The 14,643-nt window shown below is 44.2% G+C and overlaps 1 protein-coding gene across 1 annotated transcript in view; it reads left to right on the top strand.

Annotated features, from left to right (window-relative positions):
• The window catches only part of KDM3B (lysine demethylase 3B), a 101,596-nt gene that overhangs the window by 63,191 nt on the left and 23,762 nt on the right, over positions 1-14,643 (top strand). The window contains exons 9-14 of the mRNA XM_069764317.1: positions 6,129-6,330; positions 7,260-7,474; positions 7,678-7,830; positions 9,206-9,319; positions 12,196-12,323; positions 13,175-13,457. Of these exons, the coding sequence (XP_069620418.1) occupies positions 6,129-6,330; positions 7,260-7,474; positions 7,678-7,830; positions 9,206-9,319; positions 12,196-12,323; positions 13,175-13,457 (1,095 nt within the window). The remainder of the gene's footprint in view (positions 1-6,128; positions 6,331-7,259; positions 7,475-7,677; positions 7,831-9,205; positions 9,320-12,195; positions 12,324-13,174; positions 13,458-14,643) is intronic.

Here is a 14,643-nt window from a genome sequence, read left to right as displayed (position 1 = left end):
CACGATCCATGTAAAGACACAGACATTTGAGCAGCCCCATAGGTTAGAATGGGTACTTGTGGAATTTGTGAAAAAACGGATGACACATACTGGAAACATGGACATGTGAAGGAGGCCTAACAGCCAGCATCTGCTTTGTATGGACCAGGCACAGCTCTTGAGCCCGCTCCATACACACTCACTTCACTCTATTGTACATTTATGGTACTGTGAGCGAAGGGTCAATTTTCCATTTTTCGTTGCTTTGTTTTTTCCTCTCCCTCTTCCAAGTACCATCAGTTTTCTCTTTCATATGGCCAAATATGTTTATTTAACTTTTTTTTTTTTAAGAGTAAAGAAGAGGGTGATTCAAATTGATCTACACTCCCTGACAGAAGTTATGTCGCTTATCCATGTTATGTAAATAAAAGCTTATAACCTGATGTTAAATTCATCCATTAGTTGTATAAATTATTCTTTTGAAAGCTGAAACCCTCCGAAATGTGGTTTAGGTTAAGAAAATAAATTGGCATCAATGCAAAAATATTGATCAGTTAATGTACACAGATTGGTCAGATTTGGGCAAGACAAAAGTTTTGTCGCCTGGTGATATAATGCACCCAATCCTAGTTTACATCCTCACCTGTGCTCAGTAAATGATCAGTTAATTAGTGTGTGTGTATAAAAAGAAACCCAGCACCCCAGACCTTCACTTGAACTGCAACTTGAGCTCTGACAACATGCCAAAAATCCACCCTGTGACCAAAGCCTGGATTATCAAGAGGCTGAAGACCATATCCACTGCAGATGTGGCTGGCACCTTTAATGTGTCTCAGCATCAAGCACAAAGAATTAAAAAAAAAAAAAAGATTTGAAGAGTCTGGAGATGTTTGACAAGCCCAGGTCCGGAAGACCCCACAAGACAACTGCTCAGGAGGAACGTTTGTTGGTTAGAAAATCCAAAGCAAGCCCCTCTTCCACTGCAGCAGAGCTCCAACAGGCCTGGTCATCTCAAGTCCATGTGTCAACTAGAACAGTTTGTAGGATTCTGTCTCGCAATGGCCTCCATGGTTGAATCAGTGCCCAGAAACCAGCACTAAACAAAAGGCAAATAAAAAAACGTGTGCCATTTGCAAAGTCTCACAGCCTGCTAAACAGATGGATTGCTGGATAAGTGGCAGAATGTGGATTTCTCTGATGAATCTTCAGTAGAATTACACCACAGACACCGCAAATACTGCAGGAGACCTACTGGAGCCCTTATGGATCCAAAATACACCCAGAAAACAGTTGCATTTGGTGGTGGAAAGATCATGGTCTGGGGTTCCATTCAGAATGGAGGTGTGCGAAACATTTTCAAGGTGGAAGACAATATCAATCGCCTAAAATATCAAGAAGTATTAGCTACCTCTTATACTCCAAATCATAAAAGCGGTGGAATTCTGCAGGAGGATGGTGCTCCATCTCATACATCCATCTCTACAACAAAGTTCCTCCAGGCAAAAAAGATTAAGGTGCTCAAGGACTGGCCAGCCCAGTCACCAGACATGAACATCATTGAGCATGTTTGGGGTAGGATGAAAGAGGAAGCTTGGAAGACAAAACCAAAGAATCTAGATGAACTCTGGGAGGCATGTAAGGCCATGTTCACACAGTGCGTTTTTTTCTGCGGAACCGCAGCGTTTTTGCCGCTGCGGTTCCGCAGCTGTTTTCCATGCAGGGTACAGTACAATGTACCCTATGGAAAACAGGAACCACTGTGCACATGATGCGGGAATCGGGAAAAAAAGCCGCGCTGAATAGCCGCGGTAAAAAAGAAGTACCATGTCACTTCTTTTTTCGGAGCCGCAGCGGTTCTGCACCCATAGACCTCCATTGTGAGGTCAAACCCGCAGTAAAACCCGCAGATCAAAAATATATCTGCGGGTTTTATTGCGGTTTGTGGTGCCGAACCGCTGCAGCAGGAAGTGCGGGGAAGCGGGCGGAAGTGCGTGGGCGGAGTGTGGCTGCCCCGATCCCACCCCCCCATGCTCCGATGCCCCCCCCGTGCTCCGATGTCCCCCCGTGCCCTAATCTCCCCCCCTTATACTTACCCGGCCTCCCGGTGTCCGTCCGGCCGTCTTCTCCCTGGGCGCCGCCATCTTGCAAAATGGCGGGCGCATGCGCAGTGCGCCCGCCGAATCGGCCGGCAGATTCGTTCCAAAGTGCATTTTGATCACTGAGATATAACCTATCTCAGTGATCAAAATAAAAAAATAGTAAATGACACCCCCCCCCCCCCCCCCCCTTTGTCACCCCCATAGGTAGGGACAATAAAAAAAATTAAGATTTTTTTTTTTTTTCTTCCACTAAGGTCAGAATAGGGGTAGGGGTAGGGTTAGGGTATTTTCAGCCATTTTAACCCTAAAAAAACTTCCTAGAAAACACACAGACTCTGCATAGAAAACTGCATAAAAAAGAGGATCAAAAAACGCATCAAAAAACGCACCAAAAAAGCACAAAAAAAGGACCAAAAAAAGGACCTGCGTTTTCTGCCAAGAGCTGCGGTTTCAGTCCTGAAAAAAAAAGGATGGAAATCAGGAACGTGTGAACATAGCCTAAGACTGCATTCTTTGCTATTCCTGATGACTTCATTACTAAATTGTATGAATCATTGTTGAACCGCATGGATGCAGTTCTTCAAGCTCATGGAAGTCACATAAAATATTAAATGTGACTCTAATAGCACCACAACTTCATTCACCGATGTTATGCAACATATATTTGTATTTTAAGCTAATTATTTGTTTAAATATCACATTACTTTCTGTGGGCGACGAAACTTTGTCTTGCCAAAATCTGACCATTCTTGGTCCATTAACTGATCAATATTTCTGCATTGATGCCAATTTATTTTACATAGTAACATAGTAACATAGTTAGTAAGGCCGAAAAAAGACATTTGTCCATCCAGTTCAGCCTATATTCCATCATAATAAATCCCCAGATCTACGTCCTTCTACAGAACCTAATAATTGTATGATACAATATTGTTCTGCTCCAGGAAGACATCCAGGCCTCTCTTGAACCCCTCGACTGAGTTCGCCATCACCACCTCCTCAGGCAAGCAATTCCAGATTCTCACTGCCCTAACAGTAAAGAATCCTCTTCTGTGTTGGTGGAAAAACCTTCTCTCCTCCAGACGCAAAGAATGCCCCCTTGTGCCCGTCACCTTCCTTGGTATAAACAGATCCTCAGCGAGATATTTGTATTTTCTTAACCTAAACCACATTTCGGAGGGTTTTAGCTTTCAAAAGAATAATTTATACAACCAATGTATGAATTTAACGTCCGGTTATAAGCTTTTATTTACATAACATGGATAAGTGACATAACTTCTGTCAGGGAGTGTTTCTATCTATATTATATTATATTTTTTTACATCTCTAAACTTTTTTTTTTACACTACGTTTTTTGCTTCGGGGCGGCCCGTGGACAGGTCTTTCCTTGGTTTCTCTGGCTTAGAGCAGGAAGATAAGACTCTGCCTACAATCCCGCCCCGGAGCAGGAGCATCTCATTAACGGAAAACGTCTAACGCTGATTACACAAGAACCACAAGATGGATTTCTTCACCCCATGTATCATTTTAATCAGTATAACAGCACCAGCATGGCAATGTCTGTAGGTTACTTAGCAAAAAACCTGCTGGTGCCAGGCAAGTTCACATCTCTATTAACCTGTAGAGTAACCCCATATCTGCCGATTAAGTTGCAGGTTGCCTTAAAAAAAATAAATATATATATACCGTATATACTCGAGTATAAGCTGACCCGAGTATAAGCCGACCCCCCAAATTTTGCCACAAAAAACTGGGAAAACTTATTGACTCGAGTATAAGCCTAGGGTGGAAAATGCAGCAGCTACCGGCGAATTTCAAAAATAAAAATAGATGCTCCATACCGTTCATTATTGCCCCATAAGATGCTCCATATAAAGCTGTGCCACATATAATGCTGCATACCGTTCATTATTGCCCCATAGATGCTCTGTATAAAGCTGTGCCACATATAATGCTCCATATTGTTCATTATTGCCCCATAGATGCTCCATATAAAGCTGTGCCACATATAATGCTCCATACTGTTCATTATTGCCCCATAGATGTGCCATATAGTGCTCTGCACCGTTCATTCCTGCCCCATAGCTGCCATATAGTGCTCTGCACCGCTCATTATTGCCCCATAGCTGCCATATAGTGCTCTGCGCCGTTCATTATTGCCCCATAGCTGCCATATAGTGCTCTGCGCCGTTCATTATTGCCCGATAGATGTTCCATATAGTGCTCTGCACCGTTCATTCCTGCCCCATAGCTGTGCCATATAGTGCTCTGCACCGTTCATCATTGCCCCATAGCTGCCATATAGTGCTCTGCGCCGTTCATTCCTGCCCCATAGCTGCCATATAGTGCTCTGCACCGTTCATTCCTGCCCCATAGCTGTGCCATATAGTGCTCTGCACCGTTCATTATTGCCCCATAGATGCTCCATATAAAGCTGTGCCATTGCTGCTGCTGCTACAATAAAAAAAAAAAAAAGCCATACTCGCCTCTCTTGCTTGCAGCTCCCGGTGTCCGGTCCCGGCGTCTCTCTGCTCTGACTGATCAGGCAGAGGGCGCCGCGCACACTATATGCGTCATCGTGCCCTCTGACCTGAACAGTCTCAGTGCAAGAGGACGCGAAGACAGAGCGGCGCCCGGCGTGTGGAACGTGGACAGGTGAATATTACATACTTACCTGCTCCCGGCGTCCCGCTCCCTCTGCCTGTCACAGGGTCTTCGGTGCCGCAGCCTCTTCCTCTATCAGCGGTCACCGGCACCGCTGATTAGAGAAATGAATATGCGGCTCCACCCCTATGGGAGGTGGAGCCGCATATTCATTTCTCTAATGAGCGGTCCCACGTGACCGCTGAACAGGGGAAGAACTGCAGCACAGAAGACCGTGTGACAGGCAGGGGGAGCGTCAGGACCGCCGGGACTAGGTAAGTATGCCTCAGCGCCCTCTCCCCCTCACCCGCCAACCCTGCCGCCCACCGTGACTCGAGTATAAGCCGAGAGGGGAACTTTCAGCCCAAAATTTTGGGCTGAAAATCTCGGCTTATACTCGAGTATATACGGTATATATATATATAAAAATAACAGCTGCCGTGGTAATCTCTGGTGGTCTGAGATAGCGATACGTTGGGCCGGTAAGCACGCTACTTAAGGCTATGTTCACACTCTGCGGATTTTGCTGCGGATCCGCAGTGTTTCCGCAGCGGTTTCCCATGCGTTTACAGTACAATGTAAACCTATGGGAAACGCAATCTGCAGTGCACATGCTGCGGAAAAAAACACGCGGAAACGCAGCGATTTACATTCCGTAGCATGTCAATTCTTTGTGCGGAATCCGCAGCGGTTTTACACCTGCTCTATAATAGAAAACCGCAGGTGTAAAACCGCAGTGGAATCTGAACAAAAAGCGCGGTAAATCTGCAGCGGTTCCACAGTTAATCCACAGGAAAACCGCCTTTTAACTGCGGTTTTCCCAAATCTGCAGCGGAATAATCCGCAGTCCTCTACAATACGTGTACACATACCCTAAATGCTGCTGCTGTCCGTGCTGATCACTGTTACAGACAGAGGTCGGCAACGTATTACTGCAGCATCTGCCCTGTATATAACGTGCACAGCTCCTGAGCTCTCTCCATACACACTTGGCGGATGTACTATTGTTTTGGAGAGAGTTCTCCTTTTTCTGGTGTCTTTCAGGAAATAAAAATTGACAACGGCGGTAAGAAAATAGTGTTGAAGGTCGATGTTTAGTTTGAGCAAAAAAACGGTCGACCGTTTGAGGGATGACAGCAGCCCTTTCTATGGTGCGTGGTGTTTATATTGAATGCTTCCTTTGTATTTTTCTTGATTTTTGAAGCACATGGCGTTGGAGCAGCTCCACCAGGTCTGTATTATAGAGCTCCGGAGCAGCGGTTTTCCTTCATGATTAGATTGTACTTGTAGACAATCCAGTATTTCTAATCTGGCATATACAGTATCAAATGACTATTTCACAGCTAGATAATGCTCTGCTTAGGAAGTTAGGGTGATTTCATGAATAATCTCTTTGTTTAATTGCAGTTGGACAGTCTGTGCTGAAAGACGTGAGTAAAGTAAGAAAACTGAAGCAGTCAGGAGAACCTTTTCTTCAGGATGGCTCCTGTATCAATGTGGCACCACATTTGCATAAATGTCGAGAGTGCAGATTAGAACGGTATCGGAAATTCAAAGAGCCAGATCAGGATGATTCCACTGTGGCCTGTAGATTTTTCCACTTCCGCAGGTATAGCTTCATGCTAAGTGTTTGTGTTCCCAGTTAGCTCCAGGATTTATTATGAACAATAGAGGATAATGGCTTTAAAGGGAATCTATCACGAGGGTTTTTGTTATTTAATCTGAGAGCAGCATGATGTAGGGACTGAGACTCTGATTCCAGCCATATGTCATTTGGTTGTCTGCGCACTGTCATTTTGATACAATCACACTGTTTTTCTACCATGTCTGGGTGTCCACCTCCAGTAGGCCCAAAAATAATACACAACAGAGAAGATGGTGACTTAGTCTACACCATTACAGTCAACGGCCCCATCGATGCATACGCCCAAAACCCTTTTTGCGGGGAGTTCGGACATAAATTCCGTTAGGATCACTGTACGTAGTGAAGAATTGACTATGGAAGGGGCCTAACAGGTGTGAATGCAAGTCTCCGTAGTCAGACCTCCACTGATCAATAGGTTATCACTAGGGATGGTTGAATAACTTCAAATAACTCCTTATCCGAATAGCTATAGCACTTACCGAATAGCTGCATCATGAACCTGGATACCTGGAGCACTCCGGCTGATCAGCTATTCGCTGCCGCAGCTGCATGTCTGTTGGGCTCTCCATGCATGTGCTGTGAGTGTCACACAGCCGCGACACATGCAGCTGCGGCACCGAACAGCTGATATCGGGAGCGCTCCATGTGTCCGGGTTCCCGATGAAGCTGTTCAGTAAGCGCTATAGCTATTTGGATAAGCACTTATCCGAAGCTATTCTCTCATCCCTAGTTGTCACCAGTTTTATGGATGGCTGATGGCTTGTTTTCCCTGAACAAGTCCTTTAATAGGTCATGCACTTTGTATTGTGAAATCTAATAATGGGTCCTCTTTCAACAATGCTTAATTCTCTACCATACATTTATATAAAGTTACTATCATTTCATTTTTTCAGGCTGGTTTTTACCAGGAAAGGAATACTTCGTGTAGAAGGCTTTTTGAGTCCCCAGCAGAGTGATTCTGAAGCCATGCGTCTCTGGATTCCTAATCCAGTTCCAGCGGAGGGCATTGACCTGGAGACCTCCAAGTATATTCTTGCTAATGTGGGAGATCAGTTCTGTCAGTTAGTTATGTCAGAGAAAGAAGCCATGATGATGGTGGAGCCACAGCGTAAGTGTTTGTGTTCTTTCCACCCTTTGCTCAGACCGTTACCATGTATAAGATCTTTAGATTCCTTGGCTCTCCTTACAGCATGTTACTGTAACATATGAAGCATGGTGATCCATAAGCTGCAGTATGACATGGGTTATTATCCATGCTTGGATAACACAAGAATCCTGGGTTGACAATTAAATATTTTATTGTCTCCACAGAAAAGGTTGCTTGGAAGCGAGCGGTCAGAGGTGTGAGGGAGATGTGCGATGTGTGTGAGACCACGCTCTTCAATATTCACTGGGTCTGTCGCAAGTGCGGATTTTGTGTCTGCCTGGATTGTTACCGGCTCAGAAAGAGCAGACAGCTGAGAGGTAAGGATTTATGTGTATCCTCTGAGTGTAGGCACACTCATAACGTTATTATTGCATAAAAACTCTATTAGGCCATGTTCACACAGTGCGTTTTTTTCTGCGGAACCGCAGCGTTTTTGCCGCTGCGGTTCCGCAGCTGTTTTCCATGCAGGGTACAGTACAATGTACCCTATGGAAAACAGGAACCACTGTGCACATGATGCGGGAATCGGGAAAAAAAGCCGCGCTGAATAGCCGCGGTAAAAAAGAAGTACCATGTCACTTCTTTTTTCGGAGCCGCAGCGGTTCTGCACCCATAGACCTCCATTGTGAGGTCAAACCCGCAGTAAAACCCGCAGATCAAAAATATATCTGCGGGTTTTATTGCGGTTTGTGGTGCCGAACCGCTGCAGCAGGAAGTGCGGGGAAGCGGGCGGAAGTGCGTGGGCGGAGTGTGGCTGCCCCGATCCCACCCCCCGTGCTCCGATGCCCCCCCCCCGGTGCTCCGATGCCCCCCCGTGCTCCGATGCCCCCCTCCCCCCCCCCCCCCCCCCCCGTGCCCTAATCTCCCCCCCCTTATACTTACCCAGCCTCCCGTTGTCCGTCCGTCCGGCCGTCTTCTCCCTGGGCGCCGCCATCTTGCAAAATGGCGGGCGCATGCGCAGTGCGCCCGCCGAATCTGCCGGCCGGCAGATTCGTTCCAAAGTGCATTTTGATCGCTGAGATAGGTTATATCTCAGTGATCAAAATAAAAAAAATAGTAAATGACACCCCCCCCCCCCCCCCCTTTGTCACCCCAATAGGTAGGGACAATAAAAAAAATTAAGAAATTTTTTTTTTTTTTCCACTAAGGTTAGAATAGGGGTAGGGGTAGGGTAAGGGATAGGGTTAGGGGTAGGGTTAGGGGTAGGGTTAGGGTATTTTCAGCCATTTTAACCCTAAAAAACTTCCTAGAAAACACACAGACTCTGCATAGAAAACTGCATAAAAAAACGCATCAAAAAACGCACCAAAAAAGCACCAAAAAAAGGACCTGCGTTTTCTGCAAAGAGCTGCGGTTTCAGTCCTGAAAAAAAAGGATGGAAATCAGGAACGTGTGAACATACCCTTAGAAATTGCAAAGTGTCGAGCAACAGTTGGACATTGGACAGTAATAGACAACACCCCGCAATTTTAGACTTGTGGGCTTATATATCTTTCCCAAAAGATAAGCTCCCTTATCCAGAGCATAATTCCTCATTTAATCATGTACTTTGTTTTCTTAATTGACAAAACCACTCCCTCTACAGCCCTTTTTCAATGCAATTTTGGGTGCTTGTCTCAAATAGGATTCAGTGTAAATGGAATCTTGAAAATTTGATAATTTCTCATGTAAATGGATGTGTTGTTTTTTTAGTTTTCGCAGAAGATGAACCTGGTGATGAGGAGGTGTTTGCCTGGATAAAATGTGCTAAAGGACAGTCCCATGAGCCTGAGAACCTGATGCCAACTCAGATTATACCTGGCACAGGTAAGCATTAGCTATTTTTTCCTTTTGCATGGTTCTTTAAAAACCCTAAGGCTACAAGTGCTTCTCGCTAAATTAGAATATCATCAAAAAGTTAATTTCAGTTCTTCAATACAAACTCACATATTATATAGAGTCATTACAAACAGAGTGATCTATTTATGTTAATGTTGATGATTATGGCTAACGGCCAGCCAGTAAATTAGAATAATTAAAAAAAAAACACCTGGAAAGGCTTCCTAATCATTTAAAAAGGTCCCATAGTCTGTTTCATTAGGCTCCACAATCATGGGGAAGATTGCTGACTTGACAGATGTGCAGAAGTCAGTCATTGACGCACTCCACAAGGAGGCTAAGCCAAAAAAAACTGCTGAAGAAGCTGGCTGTTCAGAGTGATGTAAACAAGCATATTAATGGAAAGTTGAGTGGAAGTAAAAAGCGTGGTAGAAAAAGGTGATAACCGCAGCCGTGACAGGATTGTTAAGAAAAAGCCATTCAAAATTTTGAGGGAGATTCACGGAGTGGACTGCTGCCAGTCATTGCTTCAAGAGTCATCACACACAGACGTATCCAGGACATGGGCTACAAGTGTCGCATTCCTTGAGTCAAGCCACTCATGACCAATAAACAACACCAGATGCGTCTTACCTGGGCCAAGGAGAAAAAGAACTGGACTGTTGCTCATTGGTCCAAGGTGTTGTTTTCAGATGAAAATGAATTTTGCATTACATTTAGAAAACAAGGTCCCAGAGTCTGGAGGAAGAGTGGAGAGGCCACAATCCAAGCTGCTTGAGGTCTAGTGTGAAGTCTCCACAATCAGTGATGGTTTGAGGAGCCATGTCATCTGCTGGTGTCGGTGCACTGTGTTTTATCAAGACCAAAGTCAGCGCAGCCGTCTACCAGGAAATTTTACTGCACTTCATGGTTCCCTCTACCGACAAGATTTTTGGAGATGGAAATTTCATTCTCCAGCAGGACTTGGCACCTGTCCACACTGCCAAACGTACCAATACCTGGTTTACAAACAACAGTATCACTGTGCTTGATTGGCCAGCAAACTCATCTGACCTTAACCCTATAGAGAATCTATGGGGTATTGTCAAGAGGAAGATGAGACACCAAACAATGCAGATGAGCTGAAAGCTGCAATCAAAGCAACCTGGGCTTCCATAACACCTCAGCAGTGCCACAGGCTGATTACTGCCAACCCACATTGATGCATAAAGGAGCCCTGACCAAGTATTGATCACATTTACTGAACGTACATTCAGGAGGCCAAAATTTGGATATTAAAATAATTTTTTCAAGCTGGTGTTATAAAGTATTCTAAATTACTGAGAATAATGACTTTTGGGCTTTCATTGGCTGTAAGCCATAATCATCAACATTAAAGGGACACTGTCACCCCCTCCAGCCGTTATAAACTAAAAGAGCCACCTTGTGCAGCAGTAATGCTGCATTCTAACAAGGTGGCTCTTTTAGTTTTTGCTTCTGTTATTCCCTCAATAAAGCGTTTTATAATTTTCCCCAAATACCTATCTTTAGCCAGGGAGGCAGGTCTGAAGCCTCCTCTTTGAAGCGCCCAACTGCCGTCGGTCATCTCTTCTGGGGCGCTGGTTGCCGCCCCTTCAGCGCTGTTTGCATCTGAAATCCGGCGCCTGCGCTGTGCGTGCCTGCCAGGGGCAGGCGCATTGAGTAGTGGTCGTCATAGCTCAGATGCTGGGTTCCTGACGGCGCCTGTGCGGGCAGTGCGGCCACCCTGTTGCTGAAGCCCCGCACTGTGCATAATGCATAACACACTGCGGGGCGGGGATTCAGCAACAGGGTGGCCGCACTGTCCGCACAGGCGCCGTCAGGAACCCAGCATCTGAGCTATGATGGCCACTACTCAATGCGCCTGGCAGGCACGCACAGCGCAGGCACCGGATTTCAGACGCAAACAGCGTTGAAGGGGCGGCGACCAGCGCCCCAGAAGAGATGACTGACGGCAGTTGGGCACTTCACAGAGGAGGCTTCAGACCTGCCTCCCTGGCTAAAGATAGGTATTTGGGGAAAATTATAAAACACTTTATTGAGGGAATAACAGAAGCAAAAACTAAAAGAGCCACCTTGTTAGAATGCAGCATTACTGCTGCACAAGGTGGCTCTTTTAGTTTATAACGGCTGGGGGGGGGGGGGGGGTGACAGTGTCCCTTTAACAGAAATAAATCACTTGAAATAGATCACTCTGTTTGTAATGACTCTTTATAATATGAGTTTCACTTTTTGCATTAAAAACTGAAATAAATTAACTTTTTGATGATATTCTAATGTAGTGAGAACCACTTGTGTGTTCCCATGGTGCATTTTTTATTTCTCCTGCAGGCAATACCTGCTCTCTTGGCAGTAAGAAACATGCTGCCAAAAAGCAGATTTTGCTTAGTTTTTGTTGTGTGTTTTGCTGTTTTGTTTTGTTTTTGCAGCGTTTTTGTCAGGGTACATTTGTCTCTTGTGCATGCTGACAAAGTTTAGCACATAACAAAAAAAAAATCTGATTCTACTTCATCAGATTTTGGCACCAAAAAACGCAGCAAAAATTGATACCTGCACTTTTTGCACCACACATTGCTTTCAATGGGTGAAATAAGCTGAAAAAACGCTGAAAGCAGTGACTTGGTTTTGCACAAAATTCTGAGGACAAAAAAAACAAGCTGTGTGCATATAATTTCTGAAATAGAAACGCAGGTAAAAATTTGCATAAAAAAGCTGAAAAAACGCAACGTTGGGCATATAGCCTAAAAGTGTAGCGGGGTATGTAGATGCCACCCCCTGATTTCAGTTGTCATTAATGAAGTACACATTATTCTTTGTTCAATGAGTGAGATGTATTTTATTTGCAGCCCTTTACAACATTGGAGATTTGGTGCACGCAGCAAGAGGAAAATGGGGTATCAAGGCCAACTGTCCATGCATTACCCGAAACAATAAAACTGTATTAAGACCGGCAGTCACAAACGGCATGTCCCAGGTACTCCTTGCATTCCCCAATGTTACATTGTGTGTATTTCCAGATGTACTAATATGGTTGTGTCTTTTGTGTAGAAGCTTTTGGATTCCTATATAAGCTATAAAGTATTCAGTGACTGCGTGTGTTTAGCACGAGGTGAACATCATGATGTTGTACACTTGTATGTCGTTTCATGGTGGGTGTTTAGTCTTGTACAGGTGAACCAGCTTTATGGGAAATAGATAACCTGGGGTGCTTCAGAATAATATAACACATGGATATGTGTTAAAGGGGCTTAGCAAAGAATTAAGGTGCTTTAACCCTTTAATATCCAGGGAATCTTTTTGTTTTTGCTCTTTAGTGTTTTATTTTTTTCCTTCCCTTCCAAAGGCCATAACTTTTTATTTAGTTTTCAATCTACATATCTGTCTTTTTTAGTTTTCAGACAACATAGCTATATGAGAACATGCTTTTTTTTAGGCATGGCAAGTTGGAATTTTGAATAACACCATTCATTTTATCATATGCTGAAAAACAGTGAAAAAATTCCAAGTGGGACAAAATGATAAAAAAAAAATTGCAATTCCACCATTGTGTTTTTTGGGTTTTTTTTTTTACGATGTTCGTCGTGTGGTACAAATAACCTGGAAACACGATTCTCCAGGTAAGTGTGGTGACGGCAATAGCAACTACAAGTTTGTTTCAAATTTTATTTTTTTGCTTTTTTTTATGTGAGGAATAAAAAAAGATTCTAAGTTTTGTATGAAAAAAATAAAGAATCCTCACTAATGGTTCTCTACAACTCCCAGTAAAGGCTTTCCTGTGCATGATATGACATTTGTAAGTGGTGTTTTGTTTTTTACCTTTTGAAGCTTCCAACTATAAATACTCCTGTCAATGATGGAGCAACACCATCATCATCATCATCATCATCATCATCAACTACTGCAGAACTGAATGAAAATAGCCTTAAAACAGAGGATGATATAAAACCAGACGTTGGTGACAACATGGCGGAAGACACCATGGCTGAACAAAATAATCTGAACAACACAGAGAATAAAAACAAACAGCAGTCCCCAGAATCTACCCCCTCATCCGCATTGCACTGGCTGGCAGACCTGGCAGCACAAAAGGCAAAAGAAGAAACAAAAGGTAGTGCACATTGTAATATTTAGTTAATTTCTGCAGGATCCTGCTCCTCTATTTGCATAATGTTGTTACAGATCTGACTATCAGAACCAGCTATGTCCACGTCTAAGGCTTCTTTCACACTTCAGTTTTTACAATCTGCACAGGATCCGTCAAAATGTTGAAAAGACGGATCCTGTGCAGATTGTAAAAAACGGGTGCACTGGGCCCGTTTTTCTGATGGACCTGTCAAGGCCAAGTGCACCTGTTGTATATGCGTCTTTGCAGCGGTTTTCCGCTGCGAAAACACATAGACACCGCTCCTGGCAGCTGGTGTTCCCAGTAACGCATTGCGAAATGACCCGATGATGTCGAAGTCTCGCGAGACCGCGATGTCATCAGAGGTCATTGCACGCAAGACATTATTGGGAGCGGGAGCATCAGTAACGCTGCGCGGGATGCCGGAAGGTGAGAATATTGCAATTTTTTTTTTTTTTTTATGCATAGGCAGCATCAATAGTAAAAAGAGAGGGCGAGCGAGACAGAATTTCCCCAACTGGAAATTCTACCGTGGATGCTCCGTTTCAAAAGACGGAACCTGTTGCTGGATTCCTGTTTTTGATAGTCGGCGACGGACTGAGCGATTTTCTGACGTACAGAAAAAACGTTCCTCTGTGCGTTGTCCCCGCCGGACGGACAGTGCACGACGGATGAAACAGAAGGCCATCTGTCGCTAATACAAGTCTATGGTTAAAAAAAAACAGGATCCAGCAGAAAAATTTGCTGGATCCTATTTAAAAAAAAAAAAAAAAAAAAAAAAAAAAAAAAAATCGATGCATTTTGACGGGAGCTCAAAGACGTAAGTGTGAAAGAGGCCTAAAGCGCCAACTTTTAGGAAGGAAAAAATTCTTTAAGACTGGGTTGTGGCTAGTGTTTGCTTACAACTGATCCAACTTAACTTTGCCGACGACTATGACTGACGTGATCAAATAGAGAGAAATCTGTCAGAGCCCTGATGTCACATAAAGATGAAATAGGATTGGCACAATCGTATATTCCCAGAAGTTCTGTGGGTAGTTCTCCAAGATGTTTGGAGCAACCTCCCTGCCGAGTTCATTGAAAATCTTTGTGCAAGTGTAAGGCTTGGTTCCCATTGCGTTAATGGGAAAGCGCTGACAGCGTTGCACGGCGAAATTAACGCCGTGCAACG

Source organism: Ranitomeya imitator, chromosome 4 (assembly GCF_032444005.1).
Source record: "Ranitomeya imitator isolate aRanImi1 chromosome 4, aRanImi1.pri, whole genome shotgun sequence".
Lineage (NCBI taxonomy): Eukaryota > Metazoa > Chordata > Amphibia > Anura > Dendrobatidae > Ranitomeya > Ranitomeya imitator.
The sequence above is the reverse complement of the archived record's forward strand: the minus strand, read 5'-3'. Positions and strand labels throughout refer to the sequence as shown.